Source organism: Sinocyclocheilus anshuiensis, unplaced genomic scaffold (assembly GCF_001515605.1).
Source record: "Sinocyclocheilus anshuiensis isolate Anshui unplaced genomic scaffold, SAMN03320099.WGS_v1.1 scaffold62, whole genome shotgun sequence".
NCBI classification, from domain to species: Eukaryota; Metazoa; Chordata; class Actinopteri; order Cypriniformes; family Cyprinidae; genus Sinocyclocheilus; species Sinocyclocheilus anshuiensis.
The window spans coordinates 674,672-689,640 of NW_015544180.1; the positions used below are offsets into that span (position 1 = coordinate 674,672).

The 14,969-nt window shown below is 38.4% G+C and overlaps 2 protein-coding genes across 5 annotated transcripts in view; both read left to right on the top strand.

Moving 5' to 3' along the window:
• Nucleotides 1-9,540, top strand: part of LOC107696336 (sterile alpha motif domain-containing protein 9-like) — a 27,185-nt gene extending 17,645 nt beyond the window's left edge. For 3 of the 4 annotated variants that reach the window (XM_016496623.1, XM_016496625.1, XM_016496624.1), the window contains 3 exons: nt 4,287-4,346; nt 4,475-4,528; nt 4,664-9,540. In XM_016496623.1, the coding sequence (XP_016352109.1) occupies nt 4,505-4,528; nt 4,664-9,118 (4,479 nt within the window). In that variant the 5' untranslated portion in view covers nt 4,287-4,346; nt 4,475-4,504 and the 3' untranslated portion in view covers nt 9,119-9,540. The remainder of the gene's footprint in view (nt 1-4,286; nt 4,347-4,474; nt 4,529-4,663) is intronic. The other variant, XM_016496627.1, reaches the window with a different exon arrangement.
• A 1,158-nt stretch (nt 9,541-10,698) lies between these two features.
• LOC107696338 (ADP-ribosylation factor-binding protein GGA3-like) overlaps nt 10,699-14,969 on the top strand; it is a 9,277-nt gene continuing 5,006 nt past the window's right edge. Inside the window, exons 1-8 of the mRNA XM_016496632.1 lie at nt 10,699-10,949; nt 11,763-11,847; nt 11,912-11,984; nt 12,067-12,165; nt 12,481-12,604; nt 12,681-12,784; nt 12,901-12,981; nt 13,355-13,492. Coding sequence (XP_016352118.1) covers nt 10,901-10,949; nt 11,763-11,847; nt 11,912-11,984; nt 12,067-12,165; nt 12,481-12,604; nt 12,681-12,784; nt 12,901-12,981; nt 13,355-13,492 — 753 coding nt within the window. The 5' untranslated portion in view covers nt 10,699-10,900. The remainder of the gene's footprint in view (nt 10,950-11,762; nt 11,848-11,911; nt 11,985-12,066; nt 12,166-12,480; nt 12,605-12,680; nt 12,785-12,900; nt 12,982-13,354; nt 13,493-14,969) is intronic.

A 14,969-nucleotide genomic window follows, 5' to 3' on the forward strand; every position in this document is an offset into this window, starting at 1 on the left:
TCCACGAGAGGCATGGCCTCATCCTGGGCATGGTCCAGTGGTGTGTCCATTGCAGAAATTTGTGCGGCGGCCGGCTGGTCCTCGATGTCCACCTTTGTCAGGTTCTACAACCTAGACGTCCCTGCTTTACAGGCTCAGGTCCTTTCTGCTTAGCTGTCTCTCTGAGCTCAAATGCTCCAGTAACCATATTCCCGCCCTAAGGCTGTTGCTGGGTTTGACTATGTCTCAAACCCACTGAAGTTCCCACGTCTGGGCTTAGCTTCCAGCACGCTCTCGGCCCTATCTAGTTCCGAGGCTGTGCGAAGCTCTAAGAACGATTATGTAAGGCCAGGGCCCCCTTCTGGACGCCCTGGACAATTACCATATTGACCCAAATATAAGACGATGCTTTTTTCTTGGAAATACATCTGAAAAAACGCGGTCGTCTTATATTCAGGGTCTAGACTTTGACATGTCAATAATACTTTCAAAACAAAAATTCAAATAGGAAAAATATGCAATATGAAAATAATTGAAGACAAAATGTGTTTTACTGAGAAAAAACAAGATTTGGTTTTTATAAAGCCTTTTTCCAAAAGGTACACCTGGAAAAAGGGGGTCGTCTTATAATCAGGGTCGTCTTATATTCGGGCCAATACGGTACTTATAAGTCGTTCATCTACCATAGCACGGTGTGATTGAATAGGTTCCCGTAGCGTCTGCCAGATTTTGGTCTGATATTCAAAGCAGTTAACACCTTGGCATGTTAACTCATCTACTTTTACAAGAGATACCTACAGAGAAAGAGTAGGAAGCATGAGTGATAAAATAACTGAAAAAAGTTTACTGAATAATCTTTGTTGAATTCCTCCTTATGATCAGTCTGTCTTTGTCTGACTAGCATAGATTCCACAACTGTTATTTTACAAAGCAAGTACAATGGAAAATTGTTGCTCCCTAACATAGTCTTGTGATGTGAAAAGCCTATCAAGCTTATCAAGATTACAAATGGAAAACGAAAAATGAAAACAATAAACCTTTACTAGGCTGTTAACTTAAATGATCAACTGCACACACCTCTACTAAAGCATGACTTGAACAGTGGTTTCGCGCTGATGATGTAACATCCAGGTAGGCACACCCAGGGTGTATTTGGTGCTAGAACTAGTAGTAAAGAGGAAGGGATGATCTTGTTTACTCACACTGCTGCCATCTGAACTGAGGCGCCTATACAGAGATCTAGATGTCTTAAATTATAAAAATCTTAACGCTAATAGGATATAAGTATGAATTTAGAAAGAAAACTTACCTTTTTACTGTCTGCCATCATCCTATCCCGCTCTCTGTCGTCGTCAACAGCCAGTCCGAAGACGAGCAGCCAATCAATACAGGATTTGGCCAATAGCATTTGTTAACACAGCAAGGATATGTTTGGGCCCCGCCCCCTGACTGTCAAAACAGTGTGTTCAGATCTGCGTGCATGTGCAGACATTACTTGCGCGTGTGGTATCTGCCAGGACTCGCAGTTTTGTTATTTGTCCTTGCAATGTGTTGATGTGTGCACACGATCATATTGTTTTGTGCTCGATTTTGGAATTTGCCATTTCTTCAGGTTCAGGTTTTATGTGCGAGCTTTTGTTAATACACTTACGCTGTTTTGTCCAACTTTTCATGCCATAGTAGGGCTACATTTCTTGGCTGCCACTTGAAAGGCAGCCTTCCTTCATTTAGCTTATTTTGAAGGATGCTTCAGATATGTCCTTCGTGTCGTTAAAAGGTAGTTTCAGTTTCATTGTCCTGAACTCCTTTTTTATTAAGTTCATGTTTTCCTGTGTCTTCGTTACGGTTTCCCTGTTCCCATTGCTCGCTTGTTGCTATATAGTTATTCATTATGTTGTGCACCTGTTTGTAGTTTAGTTCTTTTAATACCGAGTATATATGTCCTGTTTGTTCTGCCATGTGTTTGGTATTTTATTTACTTTATGTGTGAAGTTATGTTGTTTCCTCACCATTTGGTTTACCTTCTTTTTTTTTTGTAACTTTGTTAACAAAGTTATGACTGCATATAGATCCACATCTCCTCTCCTCGTCTGCCTGCATCCTCCAATCACCCTCAAACATTTGCTCATTCCAATTAATGAAAAAGAATTAGCAGAAAATGAATCAGCACTGAACTCATCCAATTTCCAATACGAACCTTCTTTGATGTGGAAATCTTCTCTATACTTCTTCTGTTCAGTCCATTGAGGTCGGGTATCCGCTATTTTAAACATGAACACACTGGAGACACTTTATAGCAGAAAATGAAGTTGTAATTCTAATTCACAGAGACTTATCCAGGCGGAGTTGAAGCATGATCAGAAAATCAAGCGTAGCGTTAGTTCTGGCAGGTCACGTTAGTCAAGCTCGTATCAGCTGACTCTCAGCTGATCCCCATCTACCTATGGGAATACCACACCTATCTAAGCATTCATATATAAGGTCCCTCAGTATTATCAGCAGCTTTCGCATTGCTCAATAGCTAATTACCCTCCTCCATCCCCAGATCCTCCTCTGTCAGTCCGCATTCAGCCTTCTGATTCTCCTTTGAATCAGACTAATTCTAAAATGTGTACATAATGTTATTGAACTTTAACGATATCTGCAATACATTTATGTTGGTTCTGTTCTGTTTACCCTGGGGGGGTTATCGCTGCTCTCCCTGCTCTCATCCATGCTAGGCTGCATGGATGCGCAGGGAGTTCTTGCCCAGAACAGAACCATACCGCCAATCCAAACTGTATGCTAATTGTCAATCATCTTTGACGATAGTGGTCCTGACAGAAAGAGGGATTTTAGGCCATAAAATCCCACGGTTTCCATTGATATTTAAATGTACTACTTGTACAGCTAAAGAGAGAGTGTGCGAGAAAACTGCATGTGAAGAGGTTATGTACAATTCTTTGAAAGTATGCTGTTTTTTTTCTGTTTTATTTTAAGTTCCCAACCATATGTTGTGTAAATAAAATATAAGGTGTGGATAAAAACTATCATAAGAGCTGGGACTGTATCTACTGCAAACCACCTGTTTGAGTGAGAGAGGGCCGAAAGTTTTATTGTCTTTGTTTATCTGGGAATGAAATGGATGGAGATCTTCTTTATTCTGATTAGAGGAATGAACTCTGGCTGCATACGAAATCGTATCTCTTGAGTAAGCAAAAGTTGGGACGATGTGTAAAATATTAATAAAAACAGAATGCAATGATTTGTAAATCTCATAAACCCATACTTTATTCACAATAGAACACAGAAAACATATAAAATGTTTAAACTAAGGAAATGTAAAATTTTAAAGAAAAAATAAGGTAATTTGGAATTTGATGGCCGTCTCAAAAAAGTTTACACAGGGCCATGTTTACAAGTCTATATAACTCTAAGTCTCCAGTCTATATAAGTCTGGGACCTGAGGAGACCAGTTGCTGGAGTTTTGGGAGAGGAATGTTGTCCCATTTGTGACAAATGTTTTCAAAGGGTGAAAGTTTTTTTGGAATCGGAGTTGTATGAATGTAACCTGGATGTATAAATCCGCCATGTTGTCATTATCATGTGACCTACCAGCGTCAGCTGCAATGGCTTTACTGCTATTCACAAATCCTCTCCCATGGCCTCATGGGATAATAACGTGTCCATTGTATAAGCACTTCAGAATCTCTTCAGAAGTAGTAGGTCATGTGGGTACTCTTTGCCTACTCCAGGCAAGCAAGTTTCTTAAAGTGACGCTTCATATTACAACATTTTCACACACATACCTCCAAACACCATTGAATGAAATTGTCTCATTGTAATGGTTACACTGTTTTGTAGACTTCTATATTGTAGCCAGCACCTTAATTGATCACAATGGATCGAATGGCTCTTAAAACTGACCTTCATCTAATTCATACTAATTTACCTTCATGTGTAAGTACAGTAGAGTAATTTTTATCAAATATTTCTTTACTTTTTTCTCCAAGATATTATACACCTCAAATCATTTAACTCCAATATAATACATGGGCAAATTACCTTAATTAAAAAAATAAATAAATAAAATTTCTTGTAATGAAACAACACTTAAAATAAAGGATTAAAATACAATCTGTATCAAGCTAGGAGTTGAACCGTTTTCAATTCACCATTTATATGCTCATTTTGTGTGTACATTACCTGCCTTCTTTCTCCTTCTTTTAGTTTAAATAATTTTTAAGTCTTATGGAATAGTTCTCTCTCTCTCTCTCTCTCTCTCTCTCTCACTTTTAATTTCCTTCCTGTATGATATTTCCTTCCAGGTGGCATTCGATTCTTACAAAACCCCTACACAACACATATGAATTCTGTTCCTTGATGTGGTAAGTCATTAGTGATTTTAATTATTATTATTATTATTATTATTATTTAATATAAGGATTCAAGAATCATGATTTATGTCACATAATACACTGTGTTTTGATCCCATGTTCAAATTTCTTACCATAAGCTCATTAACAGAAGAGTTTCTGGTTCAAAAATGGAAGCCTCAAGACATTCTGAGGTAAGTAGCACCAGAAAGGCTAGTATTTTTATGTGCATCATCTTACCACTCCATTTGATAATACATATTTGTTCCATTAAAATCCAGGCATCTAGCATCAAAGCTACATTACTTTAGCTGCTGATTTTCTTTCAGAAAAAGAAAGACCAGATAGCTGTTTCATCTGAACATCCAGTGGACATCAATGACTGGAATAAAGACCATGTGAGACAATGGATACTTGAGATAAAAGTGGATGAAGAAGATGCAGAGATTTTTTACAATCAGAGAATTAATGGAGCTAGTCTTCTCCTGTTGGAGGAAACTGATCTTTCTTCCATTCCAAACCTATCACTGAATGCAAAAAAACTGATTATTCACAACAAAGATCTTCTGAAACAAAATACTCAGCAGCAGAATGACATGGTGACTCAGTCTTGTAGCTTGAAGCCTTACCCTTTCAGCCGATTTAATGCTGCTCAGAGGTACAGAGAAAACAGCATTCTAGATGTGACTGAAACTGGTCCTAAAGACCTCATACAACCATGCCATGAATTCAAAGCCTTTGTAAACACAGCAGAAGAGGACAGAATGAAAAAATACACATATGAAGTCATTCGATTTGCAGCAGCTTGCATGAACAGCCGCACAAATGGCACCATTCATTTTGGAGTGGCAGATAACCCACATGGACAAATTCTGGGTATTTGTGTCCAGAAAACCGATGATTTTGATGTACAACAGTCACATGCAATTGAAAAACATTTCAAATTGGAAAGATCTGTTCAAATGGCAAAGAGGTGTATAAAACCCCCGCGATTTGTTGAAGTTCTCAATGCTGACATGACATCCACAGGAAAATGTGTTATTGAGGTAGACATAGAGCCATCCTCTATAATATGTGAAGACATTTATTTTAACACATATGAAGTAGAAAAAAATATCAAGAAACTCACAAATAAAGACAAGATGCAAGAGCCCAAAGCAACAGGGAAGAAGAGTGATGGAAAGTCTTTCTTTATAAGAGACGGCAGCAGCAGCAAGAATCTTATTACATCTGGTTCCTCAAAGGAGTGTGAGAAATACATCAAAGGCATGCCACATTTGTCCCAGTTGAGGAAGGACGCTGAAGAAAAGCATCTCTCTACTATCAAAATCAGTGTGCAAGGCCTTAAACTGTGTGAGATGATAACAGGAGGGACCCAATCTTTGGACAGGTCACACTTTGCATGGTACATTGTGGTGGCTAACAAGTCCCATCCTGTTCAGTTGGAAAACCTGCGTTTCCTTCTTCACATGAATCCAGTGGCTGTTTTGGATTTTGATCCAGAATCTGCTGAGTATGGCTTAAATAAGCTGTTTGAAGAGAGAAAAATCAATGTTCATTTACCAGCTCAGTTTAAAATCACAGGTGCAGTTGAAGACATAGCAAGCAAGTTAAAACTGACAAGAAATACAAGCTGGGTTTTCTGTAATGGAGGCATCAGTGAGGAAAGCCCCTCTGATGCTGATCACTGGTTGACTGAGAAAGGATCCTCCGTGCGTGATGTTGTTTCTTTCCTGTGCAGAAAAGATGTGCTGCCTCACAAGAAATTTCTCACCATTTTCTTGCTATTAAGTCAGGTGAGTGATGGAAAAGACCCTTTGCTTGAGACCTTCAGTATGTTTTTACAGGAGCTCAAGGGAGGAAATAAAATCTTATGCATCAGTGATAATAAAACATCATACATCTACTGGAAACAACTTATTGAGGGCCGATATGGAGTTGACATCTCAACAAGATGCATTTATGAGCTGAATTTTGCTGAAGTCAATGGCACCGTGCTCAGTCTGTGGTCAGAGAATCGCAAATCAAGCCGCTTTCTGCCTTGTGGTGGTGGCAGTAATGTTGTGCTGTCAAAGAAAACTGATGCATCCTTAGATATGCTGAGTGTTCTTTATGTGAACCAGTGTGATGGAGGAAATGAGGACAAACAACAACATGAGGAAAAATTTTACAAGGGAGGGAAGGTGTCTTGGTGGAACTTTTACTTCTCAGAACAGCCCGGGTCAATGCCATTCATCAAACGAGACAAATTCGATTACATCATCAAGTTTATTATTCCAGACATATGCAGTCGGAAGAGAGTGTGTGAGTTTTTCAACATCTTGCATCTTCCAGGCTGCGGTGGCACTACATTAGCCATGCATGTTCTGTGGACACTCAAGGATAAATTCCGTTGTGCAGTGCTGAAGGACACAACAGATGATCATACTGAAATAGCCAAACAGGTAGTGCAGCTATTAACATATGAGACAAACGAGCAACCTACACGACTTCCTGTTTTGCTAATGATCGATGACTTCCAAGACATTTGCGATGTAAAAAAACTCCAACTTCAAATTGAGGATGAGTGTCTGCAGCAAAACATTTTTTCAAAGTCTCCACAGGTCATAATTGTCAACTGCATGAGAGCTGAATCCAGTGAACAGACTGATGATGCAGTTTTCATCGGAAACAATTTATCAGAGAAGGAACAGGAACTGTTTGAGGAAAAGCTAAAGGATTTTAAGCGGACCAGCACAAACATTAAAACATTTTATGGGTTCATGATTCTGAAGAATAACTTTTCACCTAAGTATATTCAGGGTGTTGTGAAAAATACCCTGAAGGGTTTCAACTTCCAGGACAAACATGCCCAACTTTTTGCTGTTCTCGTCCTCCTGCATGTCTACTGCAAGAATGCATTGCTGTCGGTCTCTACATGTGAAGAGTTTCTTGGTCTGCAAACAAAAGCAGATTTTGAACTCTGCAAGGTCGAAGATGGATTTGAGAGGTTTTCCAATCTTTTGACAAGATGCACAGTCAATTCCAAAATTAGCTTTGAAGGTGTGTCAGTGATTCACCCAAGTATAGCTCAATGCTGTTTGAAAGAGCTTTCAGCTTCCCACGGGGTGACAAAAGCAGACATCATTAACCTTCTGCTCACAACAGACTTATTTTATGAGTATACTCTAGGAAAACAAAAATTAATGCAGGATGTTCACAGCATGTTGGTTAAGAGGCGATATTCGGCTCAGTTTGAAGACTCACTTTTTTCACCTCTTATCCAGGCAATAATGAAGGAGACCCCAGGGATGGAAGAAATTATTCTACAGAATGCAGCAAAGTGCTACAGAAAAGATCCGGTAATATCCCAGCTCATTGCCAGGTACTATTACATCAAAAAACAGAACTTTACCACAGCCATGAGTTGGGCAAAGAAGGCCAAAGGCCTGTCAAAGGACAACTCATACATATGCGATACAGTGTCACAGGTCCTTGTACGTGAGCTCAAGCATGCTGTTCACAAAGACAAAGATGATCCCATCAAGCCAGACAGTCTGCAGGAGTATCTTACATTGGCTAAGTCTGCAGGAGAAGCTTGCAATGAAACACAACAAACAGCAAACAAAGAGGCCATGACTCGATTGCAAAGACTAAAGGATTATAATACCTACAACACCGCTGGCCATCTTGGTGAACTTCAAACTGCAGCTGTTGTCATACAAATACTGCAAAAGACACCATTGTTTAACTGCCTTGGTCAAGTCCTATCAGGTAAAATTACCTTTAAAGATTTGTCAAGGACGAACCTTGAACTCAGGCAATATTACCACGTATTGCAGAAGCATACAAGCTATCTTCTTCAACTAAAGAGAACAATGAAGAATCATTTTTATTTTCTTGACAATTTTTTTGTCAATTTAGTACCCTTTTTTGCAGAGAAAGACAAACAAAAGGAACTGACAAAGCCCAAGGTTTCCAGGTACTTTCAACAGTATGCTGACCTCTTTTGTAAAATAAATTGGAGTGAGCTGGTCAACAATGAGCGCATGAACCGCATAGTTAAAATTGAGCAGACGCGCCAGTGTCTGGAGAGGAACAAGGGTGATTCCTATACCAGCCTTCTGGAATATTTATATGAGGAAGACTCTGCATTAGCTCTTGAAGAGATCATCCAGCAGTATGATTTCATTCTGAAGTTGAAAGAGGCCAGACACTTGATGGACACTGTCAACTTCATCTATGCCAATGTAATTCTGGCCAACATTAAACCTGATTCTCAGTACATCAGGCCCTACCAAGACCTTCGTAACTTACTACTTCAAATAATCAATTACCCCACACCTTTCAGTGAGATCCTGCCATTGCACTATATCACAGTGTTATTGTTACGGCAAGAGGAGGACTGTGGATTACCAACTTTTGTGTCACAAATGAAGTTGTCATATTTTAAAGACCTGAGACCTGTGTCTAATGGAAAGAGAGCAGCTGTCCATTTTTACTTAGGGAAGGACGAAGGTTACGGAGGCCTGATTTCCCATAGGGATATAAACAGCTGTTTAGGATCCGAGCAGAATATCTCAACTAAATGGGATGATGAAAAAATATGGAAGCAAGTGAGAGACTGTGAGAAACTTTGCAGAGTTTCTGGTAAAATTTGCCATGATTTTATCAGTGTTGCAGATGTGAAGGTCTATCCAATGTTCAGAAGCCAGTTACATAATGAATCTGGCACAAGAGTGTCATTCTTCATCGGATTCTCAATGAATGGACCAGTTGCACTTGACATAGACTTTGAGTCATAAGGTTCGCAAACCTGATCTAATGGATCTGACTGATGACCGGAGAAACATAAATGAGAAAGCTTTATAGATTTCCAGTTTAAAACTAAGACACTCAAGTCAAAGGAGCTCAAGCCCTGTAGTTGTTCATACGCATTAGTTTGGTTTGCCACATTATAATGTAAACCACTCTTTTACCATTAATGTTGCATATTATTGGACTTTTTTGTTTTTGTAGAAATGCCTCATTGTGTTTGATGTGAGCTTCATAAAAGTAATGGTTTATGTGAGAGGTAACTGAGAGTTTGGCCAACGCCAGTACTGCAATGACCTCCAGACAGCACACGTGCACCTGTGTTGTAATTCAGTTATATTAGGTTTATTTATTTTACTTTTTATACATTTTCTTGTTGCATTTTACTCATACATTGATATATTCATATACATTTACTCATTTATTATATATCCTTTATATTTAATTTACATTTATTTTACTTTAACTAAAAATAGGGCCCATTGGACTATGTTAATATAAAGGAATTTTCCGTATTGAATTATTTTTTGCACTGTGTTGTGTTTTAGGGTTGAAGGAAATGTTTATAAACTGAAGAGATACTGGTAATTTTCTGCCAGGACATTATCTGTTTTTTTTTTCTTTTCTTTCAATGTGCATTTGTTTTTTGATAAGTATTGCTATTGCTGTATAACAATATGTTGTATAAGAAATAATGTTTAGGCCTCAATGCCACGAGAATGTTACTCCATTCCCTTTGCTTGTGATCAACTTTGTGGTTAACACTTGTTTAACTTGTTTCTGTTAAGACAAAGGTTATCCAGTAAACTTATTTCTTATCACTTCCTTTCCTGACTTCTGCATTCCTCCTGAATCTAGTCATTTGAAGTCTGGTATATGTGTGTATTGCTTTTCAAAATTATTTCAAAGCAACTTTGCAGAAAATTGTGCCATACAACCAGTGTTGGGTAAGTCAAAAAGTAATCCACGACGAATCTACTACAAATTCTAGTTAAAATTCTTTAAAATGGTCCAGTTTTGTGTTTCCTCATTTATTGTCACACAACAGTCATGTTTATATTACCACAATATTTATTACAACTAAGATATCTTACTGTATAAAATAACTGAATAAAAATAATAGTCCAACTTTCCTCATTTAGACAGCTAAGACAGTTGTGTGTCCCCATAATTTATTGGCTAAATAAACGTACTAAACAATGCTTTATTAAAAATGTAATAAATAAATAAATAATATATATATATTCTAACAAATCGTTCCTTTAAAACAACAATGGACCCTTTTCACAAGACTGTTGTTTAACGGTCATCAGCATTGTAAATCCTCGAAAGTTTTTCATATTTGTATTTAAAAAAAATGTTATTTACATTTATAACACTATTCTTTGTATTATATCACCTTTGCATCAAATTACAAAAAAACAGTTAACGCTAATGCGAGGGTGTTTCTAATGCAGCGTCTATGGGAGGGACGCCAGATTTCAAATGTCAGTTTCACTTTTATTTTGTAATCCTACAAGACTCGTACTGCTAGTGACTTTTATTTTGTAATAACCAGAGGCGTCTAAATCAAGGACCTCCATACAGGCAGCTGATGATACTGCCGGCTGATACACTATTCATTAAAAAAAATAGATAAAGCAGTATTTTGTCGCTGCATGCAGGCTCGGATGGAACAGAGGATGTTTGCTTTTATTATAGTCAGTATAATTTGACGAATGTCGGTGGTATTTAAGGAGGAAATGTGTGGGTTTATGGAGGCAAAGCTTTAAATGAGGATCATGGCGTTTCCGGAGGGAGAATCACTCGAATCCTGGCTCAGTACGTGCATTATTATCATTTGCATTTCATAATGGGTGTAAATAACACTGCTGTGTTATGGCTTCACTGCATGCATTAATACCGTCTCGTCTGACGCTCTTGTTACAGCAGAATTTCGAATCATACTATGACGAAGAAATGCTCATTAAAATTAATTTTCTCATATTGACGTTGCCTGGTAACCTTCTCGAGGCTTCCAATTATGGTGCATAAATAATATCAAAGAGCCAAGGCTTCACCATAGTAGGATTCGTTAATTCGCCAGCGCCCACACCAGCGTCTGCCTTCCAGCCAATCAGATATGCCCGCTGTACGAACGTCACGGCTCATTATTAATATTCATAAACCAAGCCTTCACTATAGTATGATTTATAAATTCAGAGTGCGTGTTGACCGTCAAATCTGGCGATCATGAGTCCAGATTAAAGTTCAAACTCCGTGTTTAGCTTCATGGAGGATGAGTTCAGACCCAGAGCTTCAGGATTTACTGGAGCGATTACTAATTAGCCATTTAAATGATGATTTTATCTAGTGTGTCAAGTGTGTACACTAACCATGATAATACATTGATTTTTTAGACATGCGCCATGAGCATACTATGTAAATATAATTGTATGTCAATATGCTTATATCATAAATATATAGCATGTTTTGTAAATAACTTTTTCTTTATATTTTTCTTGAGATACTGGTGGTAATATTGATATGCATCCCTGTGATTGGCCCTCACACTGCTGTGCCAGTGTATCACAGACACAGAGCTCAACGGGGCCGATTGTTTGGTCCTTACGATGGTGTGTGTGTCCTCCACAGACAAAGCCACACACCCGACCAACAGGCAGGAGGACTGGGAATACATAATCGGGTTTTGTGACCAGATCAATAAGGAGTTGGAAGGGTAAGCATTGGTAAACCGATATGACTGAAAACTACAGGATTCTCTTCTCTAACAGTGTTTGTAGTCCTCAGATAGCTGTGAGACTACTGGTTCACAAAATCCATTCTCAAGAATGGGAAGCCCTTCAAGCTCTGACGGTGAGGGATGTTTTAACGCTAGTCCACCATTGCTGCTTTATGAGTTTTTCACAGATGATATGATGTTTATGTGTCTCTGCAGGTACTAGAGGCGTGTATGAAGAACTGTGGGCAAAGATTTCACAACGAAATAGCCAGATATCGTTTTTTAAATGAGCTGATTAAAGTGGTTTCACCCAAGGTTGGTGGTTTTTCTGCTATGACAGATTTTTTTGGGGGGTGACCCACAATTTCCTTTTTCAAGACAAGTAAAAGCTTTAAAAAAAATCACATGTTGGGTATTACTGACATATTTTATGTCGTTGAATAAAACGTGAAAATATCTTGAGCTTGTGTTCACTGCAGACCTTATTTCAGGCATTTATCCAAAAACCAATTGAATCCAGGATGACTCAACCAGAAGTGCAAAAATGCGATCTTGTTTCTGGTTTTAGGACTGCTTCATAGACATAAATGACTAATATGAAACATATGTTAAAAACTGTGTGTGTTTCAGTATATGGGGGACAGTGTTTCTGAAAAAGTGAAGAATAAGATCATTGAGATGTTGTACAGCTGGACGGTGGCGTTTCCCGATGAGGCCAAGATAGCCGACGCGTACCAGACGCTCAAGAGACAAGGTGAGATTTTACGGACAAACTTTCTGGAGTCTGTCATGAGCGGTTGTCTGATCGATGTCGGTTGTGTTTTCTTCAGGACTCGTGATGTCGGACCCAGAACTGACGGTGGACAAAACCCTGATCCCGTCCCCTCCGGCACGGCCCAAAAACCCAGTGTTTGACAATGAGGACATGGGGAAGGTAAGACGTCGGCAACGTTTGAATTTAAATATGCTGATTTAGAGGTTTAACTCAATGTGATTTCCATTTATGAAACTACAAAAATGATATTGTGTTGTTCTGTGATTTGATGGCAGTTGTTGGCTGAACTTCTGAGGAGCAAAAACCCGGAAGATCTTCAGGAAGCGAACAGACTCATCAAAAACATGGTGAAGGAGGTGAGAGGTTCTACAGACAGGATTGAGATATTGATCTGACGTTTAAAGATGGATGAAGAGCTCCTGTTTAAATTAACAAGAAACAGCATTTCCTTTTTTACTCCAATGAATCATTGATGGACATTGGGGATGAAGAAATCATTTTCAATGGTCTTTTTCAATGCAGTTAAAGAATTGCATGACAATTGAAGCATTTAAAGGGATATAAGGGAATAAATAAAGAAAAATAGTCTCTGATTTCATGTTGACTCTTAACAGTTCAAGGGTGGTTGCATTTGTATAAACTATATCAATTCACATTGATTCACACCCTGATTCTGGATCAAGTGTGGCGTAAATCATGTGATGGACTGAATCTGTGTTGTGCATGCAGGACGAGGCCCGAGTGCAGAAAATGGCCAAACGCAACAATACGCTGGAGGAAGTGAACAACAACGTCAAGCTCCTGAGCGAAATGCTGAGTCACTACGACAGGGACCGATCATCGGACGCCGACCGCGAGCTCATCAAGGTGAGATCAGACTCCGTGAACGCGACAAACAACATTTAGAAATGAGCAGACCAAGAAAATTTAAAGAAATGACTTGTAACTAATACTAAAGTAGAGTTCCTAAGCATCAGGTAGAGAATTCACTCTCCAAGTCTTGAGGTTTTGATGCCAGAAGATTTATTATCAGAGATAATGAAGCCGAGAGACTCTGCAGAGAATCTGACCAGTCTGTCTATGCATACTCTTTTATATAGGTTTCCATAAACAATACATATCATTCAGGCCACTATTGCTTATTAACTTTTGACCCCAGTATATATCTCCTCATGACAGCGTAACACAAAGAGGTCTCGGTTCATCACATGTCCGCACAAGATCATCACATGTTTTCTCTTAATGGTAACTCATCATATTTGAGCACACACAGTTGAATACATGACTATAATAGTAGAATAACTTATATGGTTATATTCACATTGATTGTGCTTCATTAATTCATATTTTGATTAATACAAATCTTGTACATTTGTTGCTGGAAACTAGTTTGATCATGGATCTCCATCGGCTTAGCCCTCAGATATTTCAAGTATTTCTGCTACAATTATGACAAAGCTGCTTTTTTCAACTTATTAATAGAGCTTATTAATAGAAACAACTTGGTGATAGAAACTGGGAGTATTTATGTCTAATTAACTAGATTCATTTTGTGATTCTAGAAGCTAAAAGAACTGTATTTTCTTCAATACAAACAATAGGTAGTGTGGGAAAATGGAAAAACTATCATTTCAGTTTTTATCTTGACCATGTGTTTTTGTTTTTAGCATTTTTATTTAGATTGTTTTAACATCTTAATAATTTATTATTTTAAATACTCATCCTGCAGACTCAACCCAGCAACTGGCTTCCTAGTTGAGAACCGCTGGTTTAGTAGCTGTAACCAGTTGGTTAGAGCTGGTCTACTAGGTTGACCTCAGCCCTGCTGGATGGTTTCCCAGCTGATCAACCACCTAAACCAACTCTAACCATTTAGAAACCTTGAAACTTAGTTCATTTTAGTTCTTGCAGGGTAATCATAGTTTACTTTGCTGGGACTGGGACTGTGCCTGTGGATTGTGCACTTCATGTCATTCTGAGGGATATTTCACTCAAAAATGAAAATTCTGTCGTCATTTACTCACCCTCAAGTTGTTCTAAATATGTTGGTAGCCAAACATTTTTACGGTAGACATCGACTTTCCGTACTATGGAAGTCAGTGGAGACCGTCAACTATTTGGTAACATTCTTCAAAATATCTTCTTTTGTGTTCAACAGAAGAAAAAAACTCATACAGGTTTGGAACAACTTAAGGGTCAGTAAATGACAGAATTGTCATTTTTGGGTATCTATCACTTTTTTTGGGTAAACTATCCCTTTAACCCAGCAGCTGAAATCAAACCTGCAACTTTTGCTTACCAGTCCCAAATTTGCAGTCCCAGTGAGGGTATAATAATAATAATA